Below are 20,660 nucleotides of genomic sequence, written 5' to 3'. Positions count from 1 at the left end.
CCTCATTCAATGATGAAATCCCAAAACTCAACAGGCTGTAAAGCCTAAACCATTTCAGATTCACCATATTTAATTTTTACAGTTTCTTAAATACACAAAAAAAGTAACCATGACATGTTTCAATAAAATTCGAGACTGCTGGTGCCACATTTTTTGATTGACTTTTGCATTTTTTTCTGAAATAAGTTAAAGTAATAAAAATATTATTGAAATGATGAATAAAATAAAAAGATATAAGGTAGCATATAGTAGAAAACCACCCAACATTAAAAAGTATTGAAATATTTGCAGGATGTAAAAAGATTGAAATCTTAAACGAGGCATGCATCTTTTGATGCAGCACGTGTTGTTTGGAATCGTTGGCATGATTCCAAAACATACGTTTTTGGTCAGGAGTGCCGACTTGCAAAAATTGTTTGGGGAGGGGGCAGACACCACTGGGGGTTTAGGGGGTTATCTAATCCCATGGAGGTCCCCCCCCCCAAATAAGGTCAAATTTTTGTAACTTGAAAATGGTATATTTTATAGTGTCTATAATTTAAACAAGCAGTATGTGACATGGCGTTTTCGAAGTAAAACAATCTAAAAATTGGTATACAAATTTTCTGGTTCAACTAGATAATGTCACTTGTCTTAGTAAGGGACATTTTTTCGTACCATTTTATGGGGAGCCGTGCAGTGCCGTAGCTAGGCATTGATATAAGGTAGAGATGGAAGAGCACTCCCAGAGACACCAACTTTTAAAAAAATATTGGGGGGGGGGGAGGGGACATACCAGGAAGTCTTGCCGTGGGAAATTTTCTAAATTTGAGATAAAAAATAGTGAGTTTTAAAGTTTTTTTAAAGCAAAAATATTTTTGAGGGGGCTCAGGGCCCCTCAGGCCACATCGAGTCGGCGCCACTGTTTTTGGCAGATATCACGGAGGATGAAGATTCAAGGGGGGAAAACAGAAAGAATATGAAATCGGGGTCCAAAATTTTTTAAAAAATCGTATTATTCTTTTCCGATTTTTGAGAAAAATAAGACCTGAAAGAGGCAGGGTTTTAAAAGCCAACAGAAAAAGCCGGAATTCCGGCAAAAGCAGGAATAATCTCATCCTTATGAAAAGATGTTAAACTGTCTTTTTTTTTTTGAAAAACTTTAAGCTTGCAAAACTGCCAAAATCATCATTCTTAAGGGTTTTCTGCTTTTTGGTATGCCAGACAAAGTTTTATACTGTATCGCAGTTATATTAAAAATACAATAAACTTTTCAGCAAAAACTTATGTATTCTAAGGAATAAGCTTAATTATTTGTAATACTGTAAAAGCTCATCTTGTAAAATTTTAAAAACATGACTAGTAAAACAAAGAAAAATCACAATAATTTTCAAATAATACTACAAAAGATATTTTCAGCTGCTTTGAAAGCACAAAAAGTGATAAAGATAAAAAATATTTTAGTGAAATAACTTTACCTCTTTATCTGCTTGGTGCTTTAGCTTTTTAGCTTCATTTAAGTAGTACTCAGATGAATATTGTCTAGAAGATAAAGGTAGAATAAAAATTAAAAAAGAATTAAACCTTAGCACTGTTTTAAATAAATAGCTTTTTTTAAATTGAAAATAAAACCATGAAATATACGAAAATTAAGTGCTTTTATTGTTGGTTAAAGTTTTAAAGTACATTTGTCAGCTATAATAGGTTTGTGATAGATTAAAATTACTTATTACGCATTGTCATTACAGCATATTTAAAAAAATATTTTCAAGCTGGTATTTGACAATCAATGGGGAGCAGGGCCATTGCCAGAGGGGGCCAGGTTAGGAAATGCCTGTACTGGAAAAATTATGGGCAGCACTGAGAAAGAGATTTTTTTTTTGAATTCACAACTTTTTAAATAAATAAAAAATATTAAAGAAAGAGAAAAGCAAGGCTTAGTGTTGCGCATAAAGCTTTAGAATTCATGTATCATTGGAGTAATTCCATTTCAAATCAGGCAGCCAGGTATGAAAAGAGTCATATGACCATCACCGGTTTGAAAAAAAATACTGTAAATACAACTAAGGGGCATAAGAAATATCGCAAAAGGATTTTGAAAGCAAAACTTTTTTTCTTCAGTTACAGCCTACTAAAATTCTGAACAAAATTGGATATTTTGGAAAAAAAAAAAAAAAAAAAACCAGCAAAACGCTTGATTTAAAATGGACACTATTTCAAAAGTACGTAACCTATTTGGATAATTCTTTTTTGTGAAAATAAATAAGAACCCATATATTATCTAGGCATTTTTTAAAATTCAGTAACGTTTATTGATGAAGAAAAAATATACTTATGGTGAAAAAACTGCCTTTTAACCTATTTTATGATTTATTTCTTCCATGAAAAAAGTTCATTTTTTACTAAATGGAGATGGCGGTCTAAAGTCCTTATATGATAGTTTTGTAGCATATTTTATTTTAATCCTTAGATGTATACAGCCTTGGAAATAAAAATTTGAAATAGTGAAAATTTTCAAAAATTAACATGTTTTGAAGTGAGATTACTCAAAAACCCATTTTTTTTTTTAAATCTTAAAGTTGCCTCATTTGAACCCCTTTTGATGCTCAATAAGTAGATATACACCAAATCCAGTGTTTCTTCTCAGAAAATATTTTATGATTTTTTGAAGGTGACCTTATTGTGCATGGCGTGCATGTAAAATGAAAATGTCGAATATTTTCAGTCATTGAAACTTTGATACATTAATGCCTTAATAGTTACAATAATAGTGTACTTTATCAGTAACATCTGAAATGTTACTGACTTTCAATAATATATGTATGTAACAAACCACTTTTGATGATCCAGCCAATTTGTCATTTTGTATGACTCTGCCTAATTATAGAAGAGCCTTTGGTGACCAATGACCATCTGACATTGGTATTTATATGACTTTCTGCTGATCAGGGCTTAATTTGTATTGGAGCTTAGCTCCTGTACTTCCATGCTTATTACTCAAATTTTTATATTTTTGCCTAAATTCAGGCCACTTAAGTATTAAAATACCTTCTGAAAATAGGGATCCTACACTTATTTTGCTAAAAAGAGGATCCCTGGCTATAACAGCTACTTTTGGTGAGATCTGCTGAGTGACCTCTTATAAACATCTTCAATTAATCATCTCTCGTAAAACAAGTGGATTTTTAAAATTCTCAAACTATAGGTGGGTTTTGCATTTTGAAGTTAGTACTTATGTATAAAAGTAATCATGCAAGGCAGTATCCAAAAATTCTGGGACAATGATCAGTAGTGCACTTAATTAACCAAAGCAGATAATTAAAATAAATTGTTTTAAATGCATTGGACAAGGTATTAGCTACATTTCGAATTTTGAAATCCATGACTTTCCCCGACTTACCATGACTTCTGCTCTTAACTTTCCTTGACTCATGAGATGCAATTTTTTGAGAAAAAAAATTTAATTTTTCACAAGAATATGTAAATTAGTGTTTTGTGAAAATTAAAGTGTAACCACCTGAATTATGCTTCGGACAAAAATACAAGCTAATTCTAAATAATTCTAAAAAATCAAATTAAAGTGAAATGTAACTAGGTCAGCTACTGTTGTAACTAAAAAACAATGTATGCAACAATGAATAGTGATTTGCTTGAAATAATTGCAACTTAATTATTTTGCTTCAAAAGACAGATATTTATAAATCTAAAATTTTTGAAAATATTTTTTTGATTCCAATAAATGGTACAAAATTTTTACACAGGTAAGAATTTACGTGCAAACAAATTTATTATTTTTCTCCAAAAATTCTGATATGATACAATATAAGTTTCCATTCACTAAAAATACTGAAAAAAAGTTTTAATTGCAAAATGATCATTCAAATTAAAAGAAGCCTTGAACGGGCAGCAATAATGATGTGAAACTACTGGTGAACATTGAAACATGTAAGCTTGATTATTATTTCTATTTCCTTTTTTTTTCATTAGAATTTTTTAAAATAAATATTTTATTTCATAAACAAAAAATGAATCTATTTTTTTAAAACTAGTATCTAAAATATCTGTGACAAGAAATAATTTAATAATTGCTAAAATTAAGTTTACAATAAATCAAATAAATAATCAGAAAAAATTAAATATTAAATTAAAGTACTTAATAACTAACTTACCAGACATTACCAGATATACTATCACCAAAGTTTTAGGATAGGGTACAAATATTGAAAAAATCCAGAGTTTGTGATTTTTGCAACATTTTTGGACCTTTGAAAAATATTACCCTTGAGAATTCCCTGATTTCTGCATTTTATCGATGTCGTAAACGTCCTTAATTAATTCTCCAGACCAATTTTATTTTCTAAATCTTCATTAACTTAAGACACTGCTGAAATTTTAGGACAATTTTTATGAGTCTCTTGAATCAGCAAATGAATTTTCGAGCCGAATGAGAGTGGCAAAATTAGAAGTCTACTCTAGAAGTCTAGAAGTCTACGCCCTCAACTACATAAGTAGATATATAAGGCGAGCTAAAAACAATACTAAACACATAATTATATATGTCCAAGCGGTAGAATCACATAGTAAAGAAAACAAGCGAGTAATATAGAAGAGAGAGTATGCAATCAGATTTCAAAATGTGTAAAAATCGGAACTGACGCATAAAAGCGTAGGAAACAGTTAAGATGCATAAATTTTGCACCTAATCTGTACAATTTGATAAATATGCATGTTCTTGAACTCAAAATCCATGAACAGTGGTCAGTTTCCAAGATTTTTGAACATTTGTTGATGAAATTCATGACTTTCAAAGACCATTTTCGATCATAGTCGATATCCATGACTTTTCAGGTGTGTGGACACCCTGATTGTACTGCTTTCCCCTTTGAGCTTGGGTGATTTCCCCTGTGTCATGTAATTCAGTTGCAAGTTGTCATGGAAAGACTTTTCTCTGACTTTGTAGGGCAATTTATCTCTATGTCAATGAAAGACAAAACAAGTTTAAGGTGTCAAGAACAAAACTAAATTTTGAAAATTATGTTTGTTAGTGAAGTATGAAAATTACAAAATATAGAAAAGGTACATACAACACCCATTTTATTCTTTTGAGTCAAATGAAAAAGCCTTGCTTTAAAAATACTTTTCAAAGTGAGAGTTAAAAAAAAAATTAAAAAAAGAACCTGGTTATTCTTCTTGGTGATATTACACTTAACATGGATTATCACCAACAGGATGATTTATAGTGTGATTCAAATTAGTTTTCTTATTCTGACATACCAAAGTTGATGTTAAAATTGAATAGTAAAATAAGTAACAAAGACTTACTTCTTTAACTCAGGGTCTTGCCAATGCATGTGACTGGTAACATTAAATGATAACTGTTCTTTGAAAAGTCCTGCATTGAAACCTATATCATTTAGGTCATGACACCAGTTATACTCTGGAAAATCATTCCATTTCTCCTAATTCAAAAGAATCACAGAACCTTTTAGCACAAATTTTTTTTCAAAACTGCATCAGTCATAAAAGTGCCAGTTTGAGAAAAAAGCTAAACTCTGGGCGGATTGAAAATTATGGCAATAAGAACAAGCACAGTTAGGATAAATACATCAGGACAATATTAAGTGCATTATAAGTACTTTAAAATGCACCATAAAATGAACTAATGAGATAAACAAATTAAAAACTAACAATGATTTATTAACAAAAATAAAGAAAAAAATAATTAACGAAAATAAAAAATTAAATGAGCAATTAATGGTAAAACCTTTCAAATAGCTACCAAAATCCAAACTAAATGAATTATTTGTAGAGTGCAAACTGATTCAAATCTTAAACAGAGCATGCAATTTTTGTCCTCACATTAAACTCTGGTTATGCATTAAAAAAATTTAAAAAAAAAAAAAAAAAAAACTTGTTTTTTTTTTTACTTATGTGTATTAGATTTAATTTTAGATTTAATAATCTAGCCTTAGAAATTTCAATATACAACTAGAAATATGTTTGAAAGTTCATGAAAATACTGAAAATAATGCATGTAGGAAAACTATCTGCCTTCCAATGCATGACAGCTCATTGCTGCAGATTTCATCAGGCAGGGTTAAAAATGAAACAGGGAAAAAAATTTAATAAGGGTAAATTCCTTCAATGTACAAATTTTATAGTGTTAAGTTCCCCCTCCATATTTTTAGTCACAATCAATTAACAGATTTAAATTAAAACATTTTACATCTTTCTAAAAAATTTAGTTTAATAAATGAATTCATAAATACTCACATGGCGACTAGACATTGTATCTGGAAATTCGATTTTTACTTTGTTAAGTTGAGAATGCGGCAGAACAGATGAATGAAGTTTAGGAGGAACATCACATCTTAGAACAGAAATGAGATCATTCTGAGCAGACATTAACTTGGATGATAGATGAACATCATTTTCATTCTCTGAAATGTTTATTGTGGAAAATTCTTTTTCTACAGGATGAGTCATTTCATAAGAAAGAGCAGGATCTGCATTTGTGCATGATTCATTCAGACTATTTTCTGTGTTAGGCACTGGCAAATTTGTACTTTCCAACCTAAATAAAATATGTACAGCATAAGTTTCAAGATAATTAAGGTACAAAAAAATATGGAATCAGAACACTCTTTCTCATTTCATTACATCATTTGCAGAATATATTTTCTTAAATGCAAATTAGTCATTAAATTTAAATAAAACAGAAAATTAATTACTAACAAGAGTTCTGCTAGGCTGCACTAGAAATAGGAAACAACTGCACTGAAAACATGATCATCATGTTCAGCTACAAGAGGAGGAGCATGGGGGCATGACCTTCTAAAATTGCTGGCATATTATCTATCTGTTATTACTGTATGTAATCCTAACCTTATAATTACATACAAGAGAAAATTTCAATGATCAACTACTTAGCGAATAAATGTAAGTTTTGTAATGAACATCATGTAAGCAAAATGTAAAATTTATAATTTATTAACTTTTTTATGTAAATATTGGAAATAATACTTATTTTCATTGCTTTTGAAATTACTTAATTCTGAAAATTACTGGATGCCTTATTTCTGGCCAACTTCTTGCTTTTGATTGACATCCAAACAGTACTAAAAAAAATTCGCACCTAAAACACTATAATTTTCAGCATGCTCCCCCGTCCCTTACAATGCTAGTCTGTATTGACCCTTGATGATCATATGGCTTCAAAACAAAACAGGACATAACCAGTCACAGAACTTTAAGACTTAAAACCATCTATTACTTTGCTATAGTCTAAGTACTTCTTGAAAAATTAATCATTAATATTGAAACTATTCAATCAATGAAGCAATGTACTGCATATTTTATTTCAAAACACTCTTATATAGAAGATAACAGACCAACTCAAGAAACTGCCATAGTTTTTTGGCGCCACATTTTAGTCTAGGCATATTTACTACTTTAGAGCTAACAGCTGAAATTAGAAGTCATATCTGCTTGTTCCATATTTTTAACATAATCCTTGTTTTAAATTGAAAACCAGAATTTTATCTTCCATAGGAAGAGATACTAGGTTTGCAAATGTGTTGCATTTTTAAGCTGATTTGCATTTTATTATGTTTAAGCTGATATTCAATTTTTAGGACTTCTGTGCATGAGTAAGCTAACAGCATATTGCCAGAACAAGTCTTGAAGCACCTTTTTTTTATATTAATATGAATATCCCTTAAACAATTATTTTTAAAAATGTATTTTTCAAACCATATGCGCGCTAAATGTCATGAACATTATTGTTACATGTTTGGCAGTACATTGCAGCACGACAAGCAAACACACATGTAGAACAACTTCCTCTAATAGATACCATTAAAAAGAATCCTGTTGAATTGCAATTAATCATATTTACTACTCAGTGTTCCCATATTTTGATAGTCCTAATGTCGCAATGAGATGGATAGCGTTAATAAATAAATGCAATATTTGAATCTACTGAAGAAAAAGATTTTACCTGAATCACAAAATGCTTAACAGCTCATAAATAACAAGAATTGAAAAAGCAGAAAATGAAACTTTGAAAAATAAAGTATCTGGTGGTAAATTAGGGTCAATATTTTAGTTAAAGGAATCGAAATCTGCATGAGAACCAAGAAAATATTTAAATGTTGAACAGTCTGCTATTGTTGCTTGAATTTCATTTCAAGTGTAACTTAGTTGCACAAAGCTGAAAAAGAAAAATTGAAAATTTTAATTCTCACAGCACTTAACTTTTAGGAAGAACAAAACCAATATTCTACCTCCTCCTACTCTTTAAACAATAAGAAAATCATGTCTATTACTGTTAGTTTTATGTAACTTGATTTATGATTCAAGTGCATAAATATTTTTACTTTGAAATCTCAACTGTACAATTGAGAAACAGAAAATATCCTGCTACATTTTACTCTTGTTTGAATCTTGAACTTTTGAAAAGAAAGTGGAACTGCATCTTTTGAGAAAAACTGCTTATTGTAGAGTTCAACATATTAACCTCCCGTCCTTGCAGAGAGCCAAATGGGAAAAAAAAATATGTTTGGGTATCAAACTTCAGAGTGACAAGGTACTGCACTGAAAAAAACAAAAACAAAACAAAAAAAAACAAGCCTGGACGTTCTCCGATTACTAGAATGATAAAAAATGTGGCACTTGTGAAAGCGTCCATCTATGAATCTTCAAAGTGCTTGGCACTTAAGTATGCAGCTAGCCAACAATTTTCTGATAGGAATGTAAGAAATAGTTTCTCTAGCCGAACAGGATCATGTCAGCCAAGTTGGAACTAAATGCAAAAGTCTTTCTGAATAGTAATCGAAAAAAAACCACCATTTCAAATATGCTCTTAAACAACATACAATGATACTTACTGTGCAATGTCATTGCTAAACCACAAATGGCACATATACCATTCTCTGTCAATTCCATCCTTGCATCCCCACCACAACTCACACAGCACTCTCAACAAATACGAGACAATAATATGCCAGATCACGTCCAACATTAAAGAGTTCAATGTAGATTCTCAAAAATCATTATGAGTGCAGTTTTGTTAACCAATAACAATAAAGCAGAACAAGAATGTGCATGCTTCTTCTCTAATAAATAAGCACAACCATGCTACAGTCAAATTCATAAACATGCTCACAATGTTGATGACAACAAGGATTTTCATGGACTGGAAAAGATCTTCTAGGATTAAAAGATACTTGTCTTCCCAACATGATAGAGATATCAGAAAAATAATCAATCTAGAAATTCTACTTTCAATTTCTTTCAATAACTGCTCTTGCCAAGAAAACCATCCAGTAATAATAAGGATTTACTTAAAGGTATTTAAATCTTGTTTTAAAAAAAAGAACCAGAATCGTGTCAAACAAAACAAACTTAACACAATAGAAAATCCCTCCCAAGAGATCATGACAATTGTTTACATCGATGGTTCTTCGGACATGTCTCTCAACAATGATGGTGCAGGTTCAGTCTTCACTTTCTAGATATCAGGAAACAAGAGCAAAAAGTTAAAAGTGGAAAAATCACTTCGCCATCAAGCTTTTTGGCAATCAGAGAAGCCCTTACTATCTACATGAATCCATTTTGATAATCCTTTCAGATTCCAAATTGGCCTTAGAGGCATTCCTGAAAAGACTATCATCACCTCCTATATTATTATCCAGTCCAAGAAGCTCATATTCCAGGAAAAATTCTTGTGTGCTTTAGTGTATACCAAAACTTGTAAATATAGAGGGAAATGAGAGTGCCCCTAATTGAACCAAAGATGATAAAAAAACATAGCCAACCTTCTATCACCATCAGGCTGGCTGATGCAAATACAGTGGTCAGATATAGAATTCTAAAAAAATGTTTTCCAAATCACTTATTACTGACATTAACTCCCCAAGAACCATAACATCAACTATTGCAAGGCTTATGACTGAGCATTTTAAGGTCATGAAGATTCACCCTCATGATAAAAGATCCTGCTTATAGTGCAATAACTGTCCAGACAACCAACAGTCCTCATCTAAACATATTTTTGAGTGCCCAGTTTTCACCTCCAGAGCTCAAGAGCTTGGTCTGATCTCACTAATGAACCCTACTGCAGAAGACCCTCTACAGCCAGGGACCACCCAAATTAGCTGCCGCTATTATCTCCAACTTCATTGAAGTCTAGCTGTTTTTTTTTTGCTTGACCTACAGACGACAAAGAGTTGCAATTAGGGACGTATTTAAGGGGTAGGTTTTAATGGTTTAAACCCCCTCCGAAAATTTTAAAAACTATACAAAAAATGCTTTATATTATATTTCTTTTGCTGAAAAATTCTCTTTCACCAGTATTTATTTTTATTGTTGTTATTGTGAACATCCTTTCTTACAAAACAATACAGCATTATCCTTCAGATTTTGAATACCTAACATTAACAAAAATATAAAAATTCTTTAAATTTAAAAGTGTAAACTCTATATTTAATAATATAAACTCTATATTGTATGAAATTCAGATGTATTACTTTGAATGTACACTGGTATACAAAATTAAGAGATGGAAGGCATTTTCACACATTTCTTAGAAAATATCACATAAAACCTGAACAGTTGGTTGCCGTATAATAGCACTATGGCACTAGTGTCGCTGAGATGAGTTTCCGTATTCTTGTGGGCAATGCTAAGGCAGCAAGGATGGTATAAAAGTCTGCAGTCAGCTGATCAGCTCATTCCACTCTACAACAGTAGCAATTTGTATTGCGTTTCTTGAATTATCTTGTTGTATTTTGAATGCTTTTTTAGTGAAATGAGTGAACCTCATCGTTTAGACCAGCGGTTCCCAACCAGTGGTTCGCGAGATGTTTTCAGGGGGATCGCACTTAAAACATTGTAATAGCGGAGTTTTAACATGCCTCTTTCTGATGAAGATGTTCATACGGTTTCAAGCAAATTTTGCTCCTTTTTAAATTCATTTCTCTCACACATTCGATATTCTTAGCATACTTCCTCACATAGTTTATACTAAATAATTTAGTCTGTCATTGAAAAGTGCTGGTTTTCGCGCTTCCATTGAAAATGATAGCTCTGGAGCTGTGCTGAAAAAGCTCTACTTATGAATAAAATGTTCTCAGATAAAAGAATTTAAAAGCTTTTTTCCTCAGAAGCTTTTGATCGGGAAGATTGATTAAACTTGATGAAAACATTACGTGGAGCATATGCGAGCGTCTAAAATATTTTGATGTTTAGTTTCTTTACCATTTGAGTCCGACGAAGAGCTATCGCTTTTCTCTTGTGTTGAGTCAAAACTGCATAGAAATTAGATCATGCTGTATTTTGCTGTTAAAATTTTCACACTACATGAACTACAATTTACTTTGAGCTTTATTGTCGAAAAAGGGAAAGAATGGCTAGCAACCCAAGAATACTACAGGAAGTATGAAAAATTCAGTGTAAGATTTAAGCAGTACAAAAAAAAAAAAAAAAAATCAATGAAATTTAACCATGCAACTTAATTTGCGCTATATGTAAGCAAGGAATATTTGAAATTTGTGTCGAAAATTTCTCTTGTAGTAAGTGAGCTTAAAAGTATTTGTTTTGTTAAAAATTATGTTTTGTGTAAAAATTAGAGTAAATATGTATATCGAAAATAGACGCTTCTATTATTTTTTAATATACGCATTTTACAATGCACTTATAACATAATTACAAGAAAATTCTTCAGCAATCATTAATGTAAGCAGTATATATTTATCACACAGCTAGGCTCGTAGTCCTTTCCAAGAAGACTTAAACCTAGAGATCTTTCTCATTTTACTGTAAGAAAAAAAGTTTATTTAGTTAATATGAGACAGTTCCCTGAAAGGTATTTTAAAGATCATTCTTTAATTGACTTCTGATTTAGTGGTAATAGAGATAAATGTACCCTTGTGTCCAAAAAATTTCAGCCAAATTTTTGAGCCTCCTTGTTCCACAAATATCCCATTTTCAAATTTTTTTCAAAGTTGATTGAAGCTCAACACTGAATAATCACTGTGTTATTTTTTTGGTGAATTTGTTTTGCATTCATTTTTTATCGATCATTTTTATTCGTAGCAATATTTGTAATTCTATACCTTGCAATTCTGTTTTTAATCTTGTTATAAACTATGGAGCAGCATCAAACTAAAAAAAATCTCCTAAATTTTATTGTGTATGTGTGTGTGCGCGAGCATTTTTTTTTCTTTTCTTTTTGTTTGCTTGTTACTCATTACCTAGTACCCAAGGGGTTCGCGAACTTCTTTCAGAGTTTGGAAGGGGTTCCCAAGGGGGAAAAGGTTGGGAACCGCTGGTTTAGACGAAGGTGGAGAATTGTGGGTAGACTTGAGGCAGGATAGTCCCAAGCTTAGGTTGCTAGAGAATTAATTGTAACTTCAAGCGTTGTTTCGAATTAGAGGAGTCGGTTTAAAAAAAGTGGAACGGTGTCCAGAAAACTAGAACAAGGTCGTCCGAGAGCAACAACAGCCAACAAGGACCAGTATTTGTTACTTACAGCCAAGCACCAGAGGAAGCAACAACACAGCTGTCTAGGGACCTCGCTGCTGCCACAGGAACATTAGTTTCAAGAAAGACAGTTGCCAGGAGGCTTGGTGAATGAGGGTTGTATGCCAAGAAGCCCGCCATTTGCATCCTACTCACTCCCTCCCACAAAGAGAGCGTGTACAATGGTGCAGACAGCACCAATACTGGACACAGCTCCAGTGGGCTAATGTTCTTTACATGGATGAGTCCATATTCAGTCTACAACCTGATTCTCGGTGAATATTCATATGGAGAGAACCTGGATCCATACCATCCCAGTAACATCATGGAAAGGGACCATTATGCTGGCGGAGGAGTGACGGTTTGGGCAAAGTTCACGCAAGATACCCACACACCGCTTCATGTATTTGACACTGCTTCCGTGAATGCCCAGAGGTACAGGCAGGAGATCCTACAACCCTATGTGCATCTTTTCAGTGGTGCCGTTGGCTCTGAATTCATTTTTATGAAGGACAATGCTGATCACATAGGACTGTCCTGGTTGTGGAGTATCTGCAAAGTGAAGATATTCATCGAACGGATTGGCCAGCCAAATCTGGACCTTAACACCATTGAACATGCTTGGGATGATCTCGGGAGGGCTATTGCGATACACTAACCCACATCCAGAACCATTCTAGAGTTAAAAACTGCTCTGGTGGAAGAGTGGGAGGGTCTTCCACAAAAGCTCTTTCTAACTCTCTTATTAACAGCATGCATAGTCATTGTATATGCTGTCTATCTGTCAGAGGTGACCACACACCATATAAATCTCACTTTCATTGCCATCTTTCATCATGAAGTTCAGTCTACATTGGACTGCTGGCAATAACTTTTGCCAATGAATGGCATTTTAACTTTTGCTTTGCACACATTATTGTCATACTATAAGTTATGACCATACCAAATTTCATTTATTTTCATCCAGTATTTCTCGAGATATTTAGGAAAACGCTTTCCATCTCTTAATTTTGTCCACCAGTGTACATATGTGAGTACAAGCATTTATTATTATTTTTTTAGTTGTTGAAAATACATCAAATATTTAACAGGGATGCAGTATAAAGTTTACACAATGGATTTCTTTCCTTCATTTAACCAATACTTCACTTTTTACATTTGCTCATGTTAATAATATTAAAGCAACACTTCTCATTTAAATAACTTATAGTAACAAAAAATTAATAGAATATATCATGAAGTAAAATTTTATTTGATCACATAGATTTCAAGAGAAATGTGGTTGGTATAATCTACCCAAAAAGAAAGTCCAGTTACACCTTTGGTTGCAAATAGTGCATTTATATATATATATATAACTTCTTTAAACAACATAATATAAACTAGAAAACTATAAGATCAAAGTTGAATATAATATATCTATGCTACCAATGGATACAAAAACTAAATAAACACATTTAAAAAGAATAATACTAATCTTTAACACAGTTATTATTTGAAAACATTTTACGTACATATTTTATAAAGAATAAATACAATAAAACAATGGAAAATGGAGAATATATGCTTACTTATCAAAGAGGGCATTGGTAGGTTGACAAATTGGAGGAGTTTCTATTTCCCTTTTTATAACACTATCGCTATTGTTGTTTAAAATAGTAGAACTGGAGTTTAGGCTGTGTTTTTCATTGCTAGCATCAGATAAATTATTGTCATCTACCTTTTTATTACCACTAAAGAGTTTTAAATCATTACTATCATGTTTAGGAGAAGCGCATATTCTAACTGGAACCCTGTCAAGAAGGGATAAATTAATTGAGCACAATATTTGTGAATTACGTGTTTCAAAAGAATTAGAACATGTTTTCTGTACAGATAAATTGCTGCTAAATGCATTTGATGTTTCTGAGACAGGAAAATCATCATATGCTTCAGACTCAATTTTAGTGCAGTATCCTCGAGAATGGGAGGAAATTGGAGATTCTTTTAATTTAGAGCTACAAGAAACATCAAGTTTTTCTATGGTTGGCTGAAATTTACACTCGTTTTCCTCCTTTAAATTCTCACATGAATTTACAGTACTGGAAATGTTATCTTCACTATTTATAGCAACAGGTTCGGGGTTAGATTTATTATTTTTTTCATGCTCAAATTCATTTGATATGCTATTAAGGGAGTCATTTATTTTAGCAGCTACAGAAATCCCTTGAAGCACTCCGTTTTTCTTCGACTTCTTTTTAAACAAATGTTTTATTTTACTGGATGAATGACCCTTCTTTTTGACTTTAAATGATTCACAGTAAGCAGAATATACAGCAGGTGACAATGGACTTAAAGGCACTGATAATGTTTTGCAGCCAATTAGAGCAGAGTCACAGATAGACACTTCATAATCATTTTCAGCATTAGATTTTCTACACTCTGGCAATTTACTAAGACGAATTTTAATAACTCCATTCTTAATTTCACAGGGTCCTGTTTGTAATTCTGTGCTGCTGTAAGAAGAATGGTATTCAGCACTTTCTTGATCAAAATTTCCACCACCAGACATAGATAAACTAAAGAAAAAATAGCAAAATTTCAAAATGTACGAAAAGTAATTTTTGAAAAGATGCAGAAAAAAGGAACTATACAAATAATATTTTTTTCAAAAATCGAAAATACCTTTTATACAACTTCTTTTTCTTTTTCTTCGACTGCTTCTTAGACTTGATTTTTATTTCAGAAATATTTGAGATCTGTTCAATGAAGTCACTTTTAGCTTTCTTACTAGGCAACAAATTTAAACCATTTTCTGTCTGCTGAAAAACAATAGTAGTATTTTTTTTTTCAACATAGTTACAAGTTTAACAGTAAATAAATAAAACGTAAGTACAGCAGTGAATCAACAAGGAATGATAAATCCCATTCTGTAATTGGATCTGAATTTTTACCAGTTGTTCATTGATTATATAAAGCAGTGAGAAGCAAAAGGATGTAAGTGGACATTTCCAAGTATTGAGTAAGAAGAGTTTTAAGATTAGGTCCTAGGTGGGCTTTAATCGAGAATTTTTTTAAATCATGCTGTATAACAGCACTTACCAGAGCTACTAGTACTATCCCTTACCCCAAGACAAATGAGAGGTTCACCTATTATTTGTACTGGCTATCCCACTAATGAAACTTTTCAGGATTCAATAAAAAGGATTTCTTTCATTCACGGATGAACTAAATTCAACAAGAATATTTATGACTAATCTAGCCACAAGTAGGTTCGCCTTAAATTATGCTTCATTTTGTCACTGAAATCAATTTTAAAAAATATTTTTAATTTGGACTTATGCCCTTCCCAGAAGACACAAACCATCAAATTTACATTGGAGAAAGGTTAAAAATACATCACAATGGTTGGAAATGCATTTGGTTAGATATTGGTTCTTTTCATACACTCATCTGATTGTTCGAAGGATCAGAGGGGTGTTCAAAATCAATCTATATCCGACTAAATGCATTTCCAATCTATTTCTAACCTTCAAACCTGTTTCACATTCATGCTCAAATTATTGCAAGCTTGTTGCTGATTTGCGCATTCTGCGACACATGCGTAATGTGTCCCAGAAGCCCCTTCCTACCCTCGGCAGTGCTGTTGAGACCCAGGACTTGGAAGGGGCGAGGGAGGAATGTGCCAAGGCATAGTCATTTTATTTTTCTCATTCCAGGGCCACACATACACATTCACACGTGTTATACTTGTTCAAAGCGAGTGTTCAATCCTAGCAAGTACTACGAGTCTTCCAAAGTAAATCAAGTAATTTTTCCAGTTATTTTTCTTTCTTTCAATAAATTTAAAACTAAGATAAAACATTTTTGTTGTTTTTTGTTATTATTAAATGCATTCTACATTTATTTGTTTTCTAAGCACAACAAACTGTTGTAGCTGTGCAGGCCCCTTTTTTTTAACGTTGTCTTAATTGTTGCTACATTTTAAACTGCTTGAATTTTTTCTACAAATTCATTATTGGTTTTTAGAGGGAGGTTGTTTTAAAGAGTATTTCTCTCTTTTTTTGGAGGGGGCTCCCGATTTGAGAGTCTTTGCGGTATTAAAGGGGAGGTGCCCTAGTTCATGGGGGTGGGGTGGGCATCCCTAGTTTTTGCTTAAATTAATTTTTTTCCATTTGTTTTAATGTAAGACTTCTTGGGGTTTTGTTCTAATGAATCGAAATTCTTAAAATTTTTGCTCATTCAAACTGATTTTTTTTTTTTTTTGATAGAGCCTTAACCAGTTTTCTAGAGAATTTTGTGAATGCTTTCAATTTGTTTTTTGAATCTAATGTTATTTCTTTATTTAGCTCTGGTAATTTAAAAAGAAAACATACAATATTTAAGAATAGGTTGCTAATTATTTAAATTTCACGTGCAATTTACCACAGAAATTAAATTGTGTCTTGAAATGAACTTTTCTCCTTGATGGCTAAAATACATTAAAACTCCTTCCCTAAAAAAAGAATGAAAAAAAAAAAAAAAAAAACAATGAAAATGAACTTTTTAATGAAATGGGAGAATATAATAGTTCCGACGAAATAATAAAAAAATAAGTACTTTTCATGATATTCAAGTTTAACCCACGTCATTTGAATTGTTTTAAAGATTTACTTACTGAATGTGTATGAGTGTGTTTTTTATTTATTTATTTTATTATTATTTTTTGAAATACCAGGTCAAGGTAAAATTGAACCTTCTTAAACAAGTTAGGTTATTATTGGCAGAATTTTAAAGTCAAAATTTTTATTCTGTCTTAAGAATAATGTTGCTGGTAATAAACATTTCCTGAAAGAGAAAAAAGGAAACTAATGTATGCTTGTGAAGATAAGACTTTCGAGTAATTATTCAGAAAAGTAAAAGGTAAGAATAATAAATATCTTAATTTTTGCTCAAAATTTATTGAAAAGTTAGTAAAAAATGGGGGAAATGATAAATTGTATGACAATTTCAATCATTTTATCATTTTATGTTTATGTGACTGAAAGATGATTCTTTACACTTGCTCTTATTAAGAGCACCATGTAATACTTAATTTATTGGTGAAATGTTGCAGTTTAAGTAGAAGAACATTGGAAGATAGTTGCTTTAGTGTTGAAATTCATGGTGGAATAACGTAAGAAAGTGTAGGTTAAGCGTTGTATTTCACATCAAAATAATATTTGGAAATGTTAGTTTACTGTTGTATTTTATATTGGAACAACATTAGAAAATGTTATGGTTAAGCGTTGTTTTTTACACTGAAATTATGTTTAGGAATGGTTAGTTTGCTTCTGTATTTTACATTGAAATTATGTTTGGGAATGGTAAGTTTGCTGTTGCATTTTACATTGAAACAGCATTAGAAAATTTTGGTTAAGTGTTGTTTTTTACATCAAAATTATGTTTGGAAATGGTTAGTTTACTGTTGCATTTCACATCAAAATAAAGTTGGAAACTAACCAATAACCAACTGTTGGATAACCATTTTCTGACCGTTTTAAGGTACTTCTGACGTAAGATGCCGACGCCGGTTCAGTGTAATATGATAACGTTGGGCCAATGTTTGTGTGCTAGCTGGGTTTCTGCAATCAATAACCTCAAAGGTTGGTTTAGAATGATGAAAATGTAAATCAAGTGAAACAGATTTGTTTCAAACTGATTTATGATAGTAAAAAGTAATATAAAAAAGTGACAAAAATAATTAGTGAAATTTGAATGCATAAATTCCTTATCTTAAGAAAATACATCTTGTATTTCCTTCTTCCTATTGTCTTTTTTTTTGTGAAAATTGTCTTTTAGTGGTTTTAGATGTGAATCTTAGCAAAGTTGAAAACAACTAAATTTATGGTAATTTCCTAATTATGATAAAAGAAATATAGAGGAAAATAGAGCAAAAAGTAAGCTACCTCCTTTTCAGGCAAATTATTTTTTACTTTCAACTGCTCTTCAGGAGATTCTTCTTGTAAATTGTGACATGACTGGATTGAATTAACTAATGATGAAAGATTATCAGTCAATTCTTCTTGTCTGGAAAAAATATATATATATTTAAGAATATACATATAAGGAAAAATATTTTTATTGATTTAAAAAATAAAAACCAATCATTAGTCTCTAAAACTTACAAGTCAACAAAATGAAAGCTACATTAATACAAATTTTTTAAATTTTTATTTTAAAAAACCAATTGGCTCCAAATAAAATTTCAACAACCTTACCTAGTGTTTTCAGGTTTCTTGAATGGATAATTTGAGCTGTCAGCTATGAAGTAAAATCAAAGCTTATAAAATAATTTTGCACATAGAAAGAACATTTATATCATAGCAATTAAAATTTATAACTAGTGAATAAAATACCAAATTGCAAGTAAAGTTAAAAATCAAATTTTTCACTCAAAACTAAGAATATCTATAAACTTTAAGTAAAGTTTACATTGAAATTAAGATTAAAAACAATAAATTTGCATTACATCCCCCCGCCCACAGGTTTGTTTTAGTGATTTTACTGTGAAGTCAACTTCTATAAAATGATTATTTTAAATAATTTTGTGAAGCTATTAAAGCTCATATATTTATTTGCTTGACAAGGATAATGGTGACTTTATGGGAAAATATCAGAGAGTTTTAAGAGAAAATGGGGGAAGGGGGTGAGGTCATTTTTTTAGGTTTTTAATACTTAAATACATAATTTTGTACAAACACACATTGATTGCTTTTGAACAACATACAAGACAAATTTCTTAAATTGAAGTACAGTAAACTCCCGATTATCCGCAGAATTGGGTGGCACGATTGCCCTGGATAATAAAAATCGAGGATAAACCGCAAAAAGACTGAAGTGGTAGACAAATAAGGTAAAGATTTTCCTTCCTCAAAATCTTAGCTGCATTTTGATGCATAATATTTTCTTCAAACAGCGAAAATATGTACAGTAAAAACGTTTTGTATTTTTACCCAACAGAACTTAAAATAAATACAGAACAAGTGCACATACGAGGAAGACAGCACAAAAAATAAATAGATAAATAAAACAAAAACGAATGAATTTAAATTTGCAATTTTTCAGCAAAAATACAGATATCGGTAGTTGCTTCTTGAAGCGAAAATATATGTTCCTGATTGTTGATTGACTCACGGATAATCCGCTAGCGGATAATCGGGATTTTACTGTAGTTTTTAAAACAAAATGTGGCACATATGTTTAATTAAATTGCAAATAAATAAGTACAATAACAATATTTAAAACAAATGTTTGAGAAAATTAGCTGCTTAACTAATCCTTTTTTTCAAAGTAAAAATCAGGAATGTCTTTTTTTCTTTAATTAAAAAAAAAATCACTTAGTTTCTTTAAGTGAAAATTAAATGATAAAATAAAATGGTTTTAAGAGTATGAAAAAGTTTAAGATGTATAATAAATCACTCACAGTTTTCATGATTCTTCTTATTTTCCTAAAATTAAAGAAAGTCAACAATAATAAACTACAAATCTTTACAGAACAACACACTAAGCACAACATTCTAATAGAAATTTTTAGTTTAATGAAAAACATGCGTTAAATCATTATTTACATTAAAAATAAAATCAAAAGGTTAATTTAAAATAGACTAAAATAGCAAAACTTAAATGTTGTATGCTTACATCAGTGTGATCAGGAAATTTTAGTTTTGTTGAGCAAGTTGGTTTTGTTCTTTTGAGTCGAAGATTAAACATTGGATTGTAATCAAATAAACTAATTCGCTCCTTGCATTGCCTTTTTAAAGAGGATCTACGAGAGTATGTACCACACATTTCAGAAAACAGTTGGTTATCTTTATCAGCAATTTTATTTAGGACATCACTGTTCAGGCATGATTCAGAGTTTAAGTTATGATTTTCAGAATTGAGCATCAGATTATCTGCTTGTGGACCTTGTGTATTTTCAGCTGCATTTTCATTCAAAAAAACTGATATAGAACTATTGTTTTCTATTGTCTCTGGTGATAAAAGAGGATGTGGTTTAGTGACTGTTTCAGTATTGATAAGTTTAGAAGCATCATTATGAGTACCATCTATATGTGCATAATCTCCAAGCATTGTTTTGATTCTACGTGCCATTTCGTCTTCCGTTTCAGGATGCACCTGTAAAAAATAGCTTGTATAAGTAAACATTTTTAAATATA

At 31.3% G+C, this 20,660-nt stretch overlaps 1 protein-coding gene across 1 annotated transcript in view; it reads right to left on the bottom strand.

The window, feature by feature from the left end:
• Nucleotides 1-20,331, bottom strand: part of LOC129219265 (AF4/FMR2 family member 4-like) — a 41,262-nt gene extending 20,931 nt beyond the window's left edge. The window contains exons 1-9 of the mRNA XM_054853592.1: nucleotides 20,140-20,331; nucleotides 19,925-19,949; nucleotides 18,720-18,762; nucleotides 18,408-18,528; nucleotides 15,166-15,302; nucleotides 14,073-15,059; nucleotides 6,253-6,553; nucleotides 5,302-5,438; nucleotides 1,458-1,521 (exon numbers count right to left, since the gene is read on the bottom strand). Coding sequence (XP_054709567.1) covers nucleotides 1,458-1,521; nucleotides 5,302-5,438; nucleotides 6,253-6,553; nucleotides 14,073-15,059; nucleotides 15,166-15,302; nucleotides 18,408-18,528; nucleotides 18,720-18,762; nucleotides 19,925-19,949; nucleotides 20,140-20,289 — 1,965 coding nt within the window. The 5' untranslated portion in view covers nucleotides 20,290-20,331. The remainder of the gene's footprint in view (nucleotides 1-1,457; nucleotides 1,522-5,301; nucleotides 5,439-6,252; nucleotides 6,554-14,072; nucleotides 15,060-15,165; nucleotides 15,303-18,407; nucleotides 18,529-18,719; nucleotides 18,763-19,924; nucleotides 19,950-20,139) is intronic.
• Nucleotides 20,332-20,660: the final 329 nt, after the last annotated feature.

The sequence above is a fragment of the Uloborus diversus genome, chromosome 3, assembly GCF_026930045.1.
Source record: "Uloborus diversus isolate 005 chromosome 3, Udiv.v.3.1, whole genome shotgun sequence".
Lineage (NCBI taxonomy): Eukaryota > Metazoa > Arthropoda > Arachnida > Araneae > Uloboridae > Uloborus > Uloborus diversus.
The sequence above is the reverse complement of the archived record's forward strand: the minus strand, read 5'-3'. Positions and strand labels throughout refer to the sequence as shown.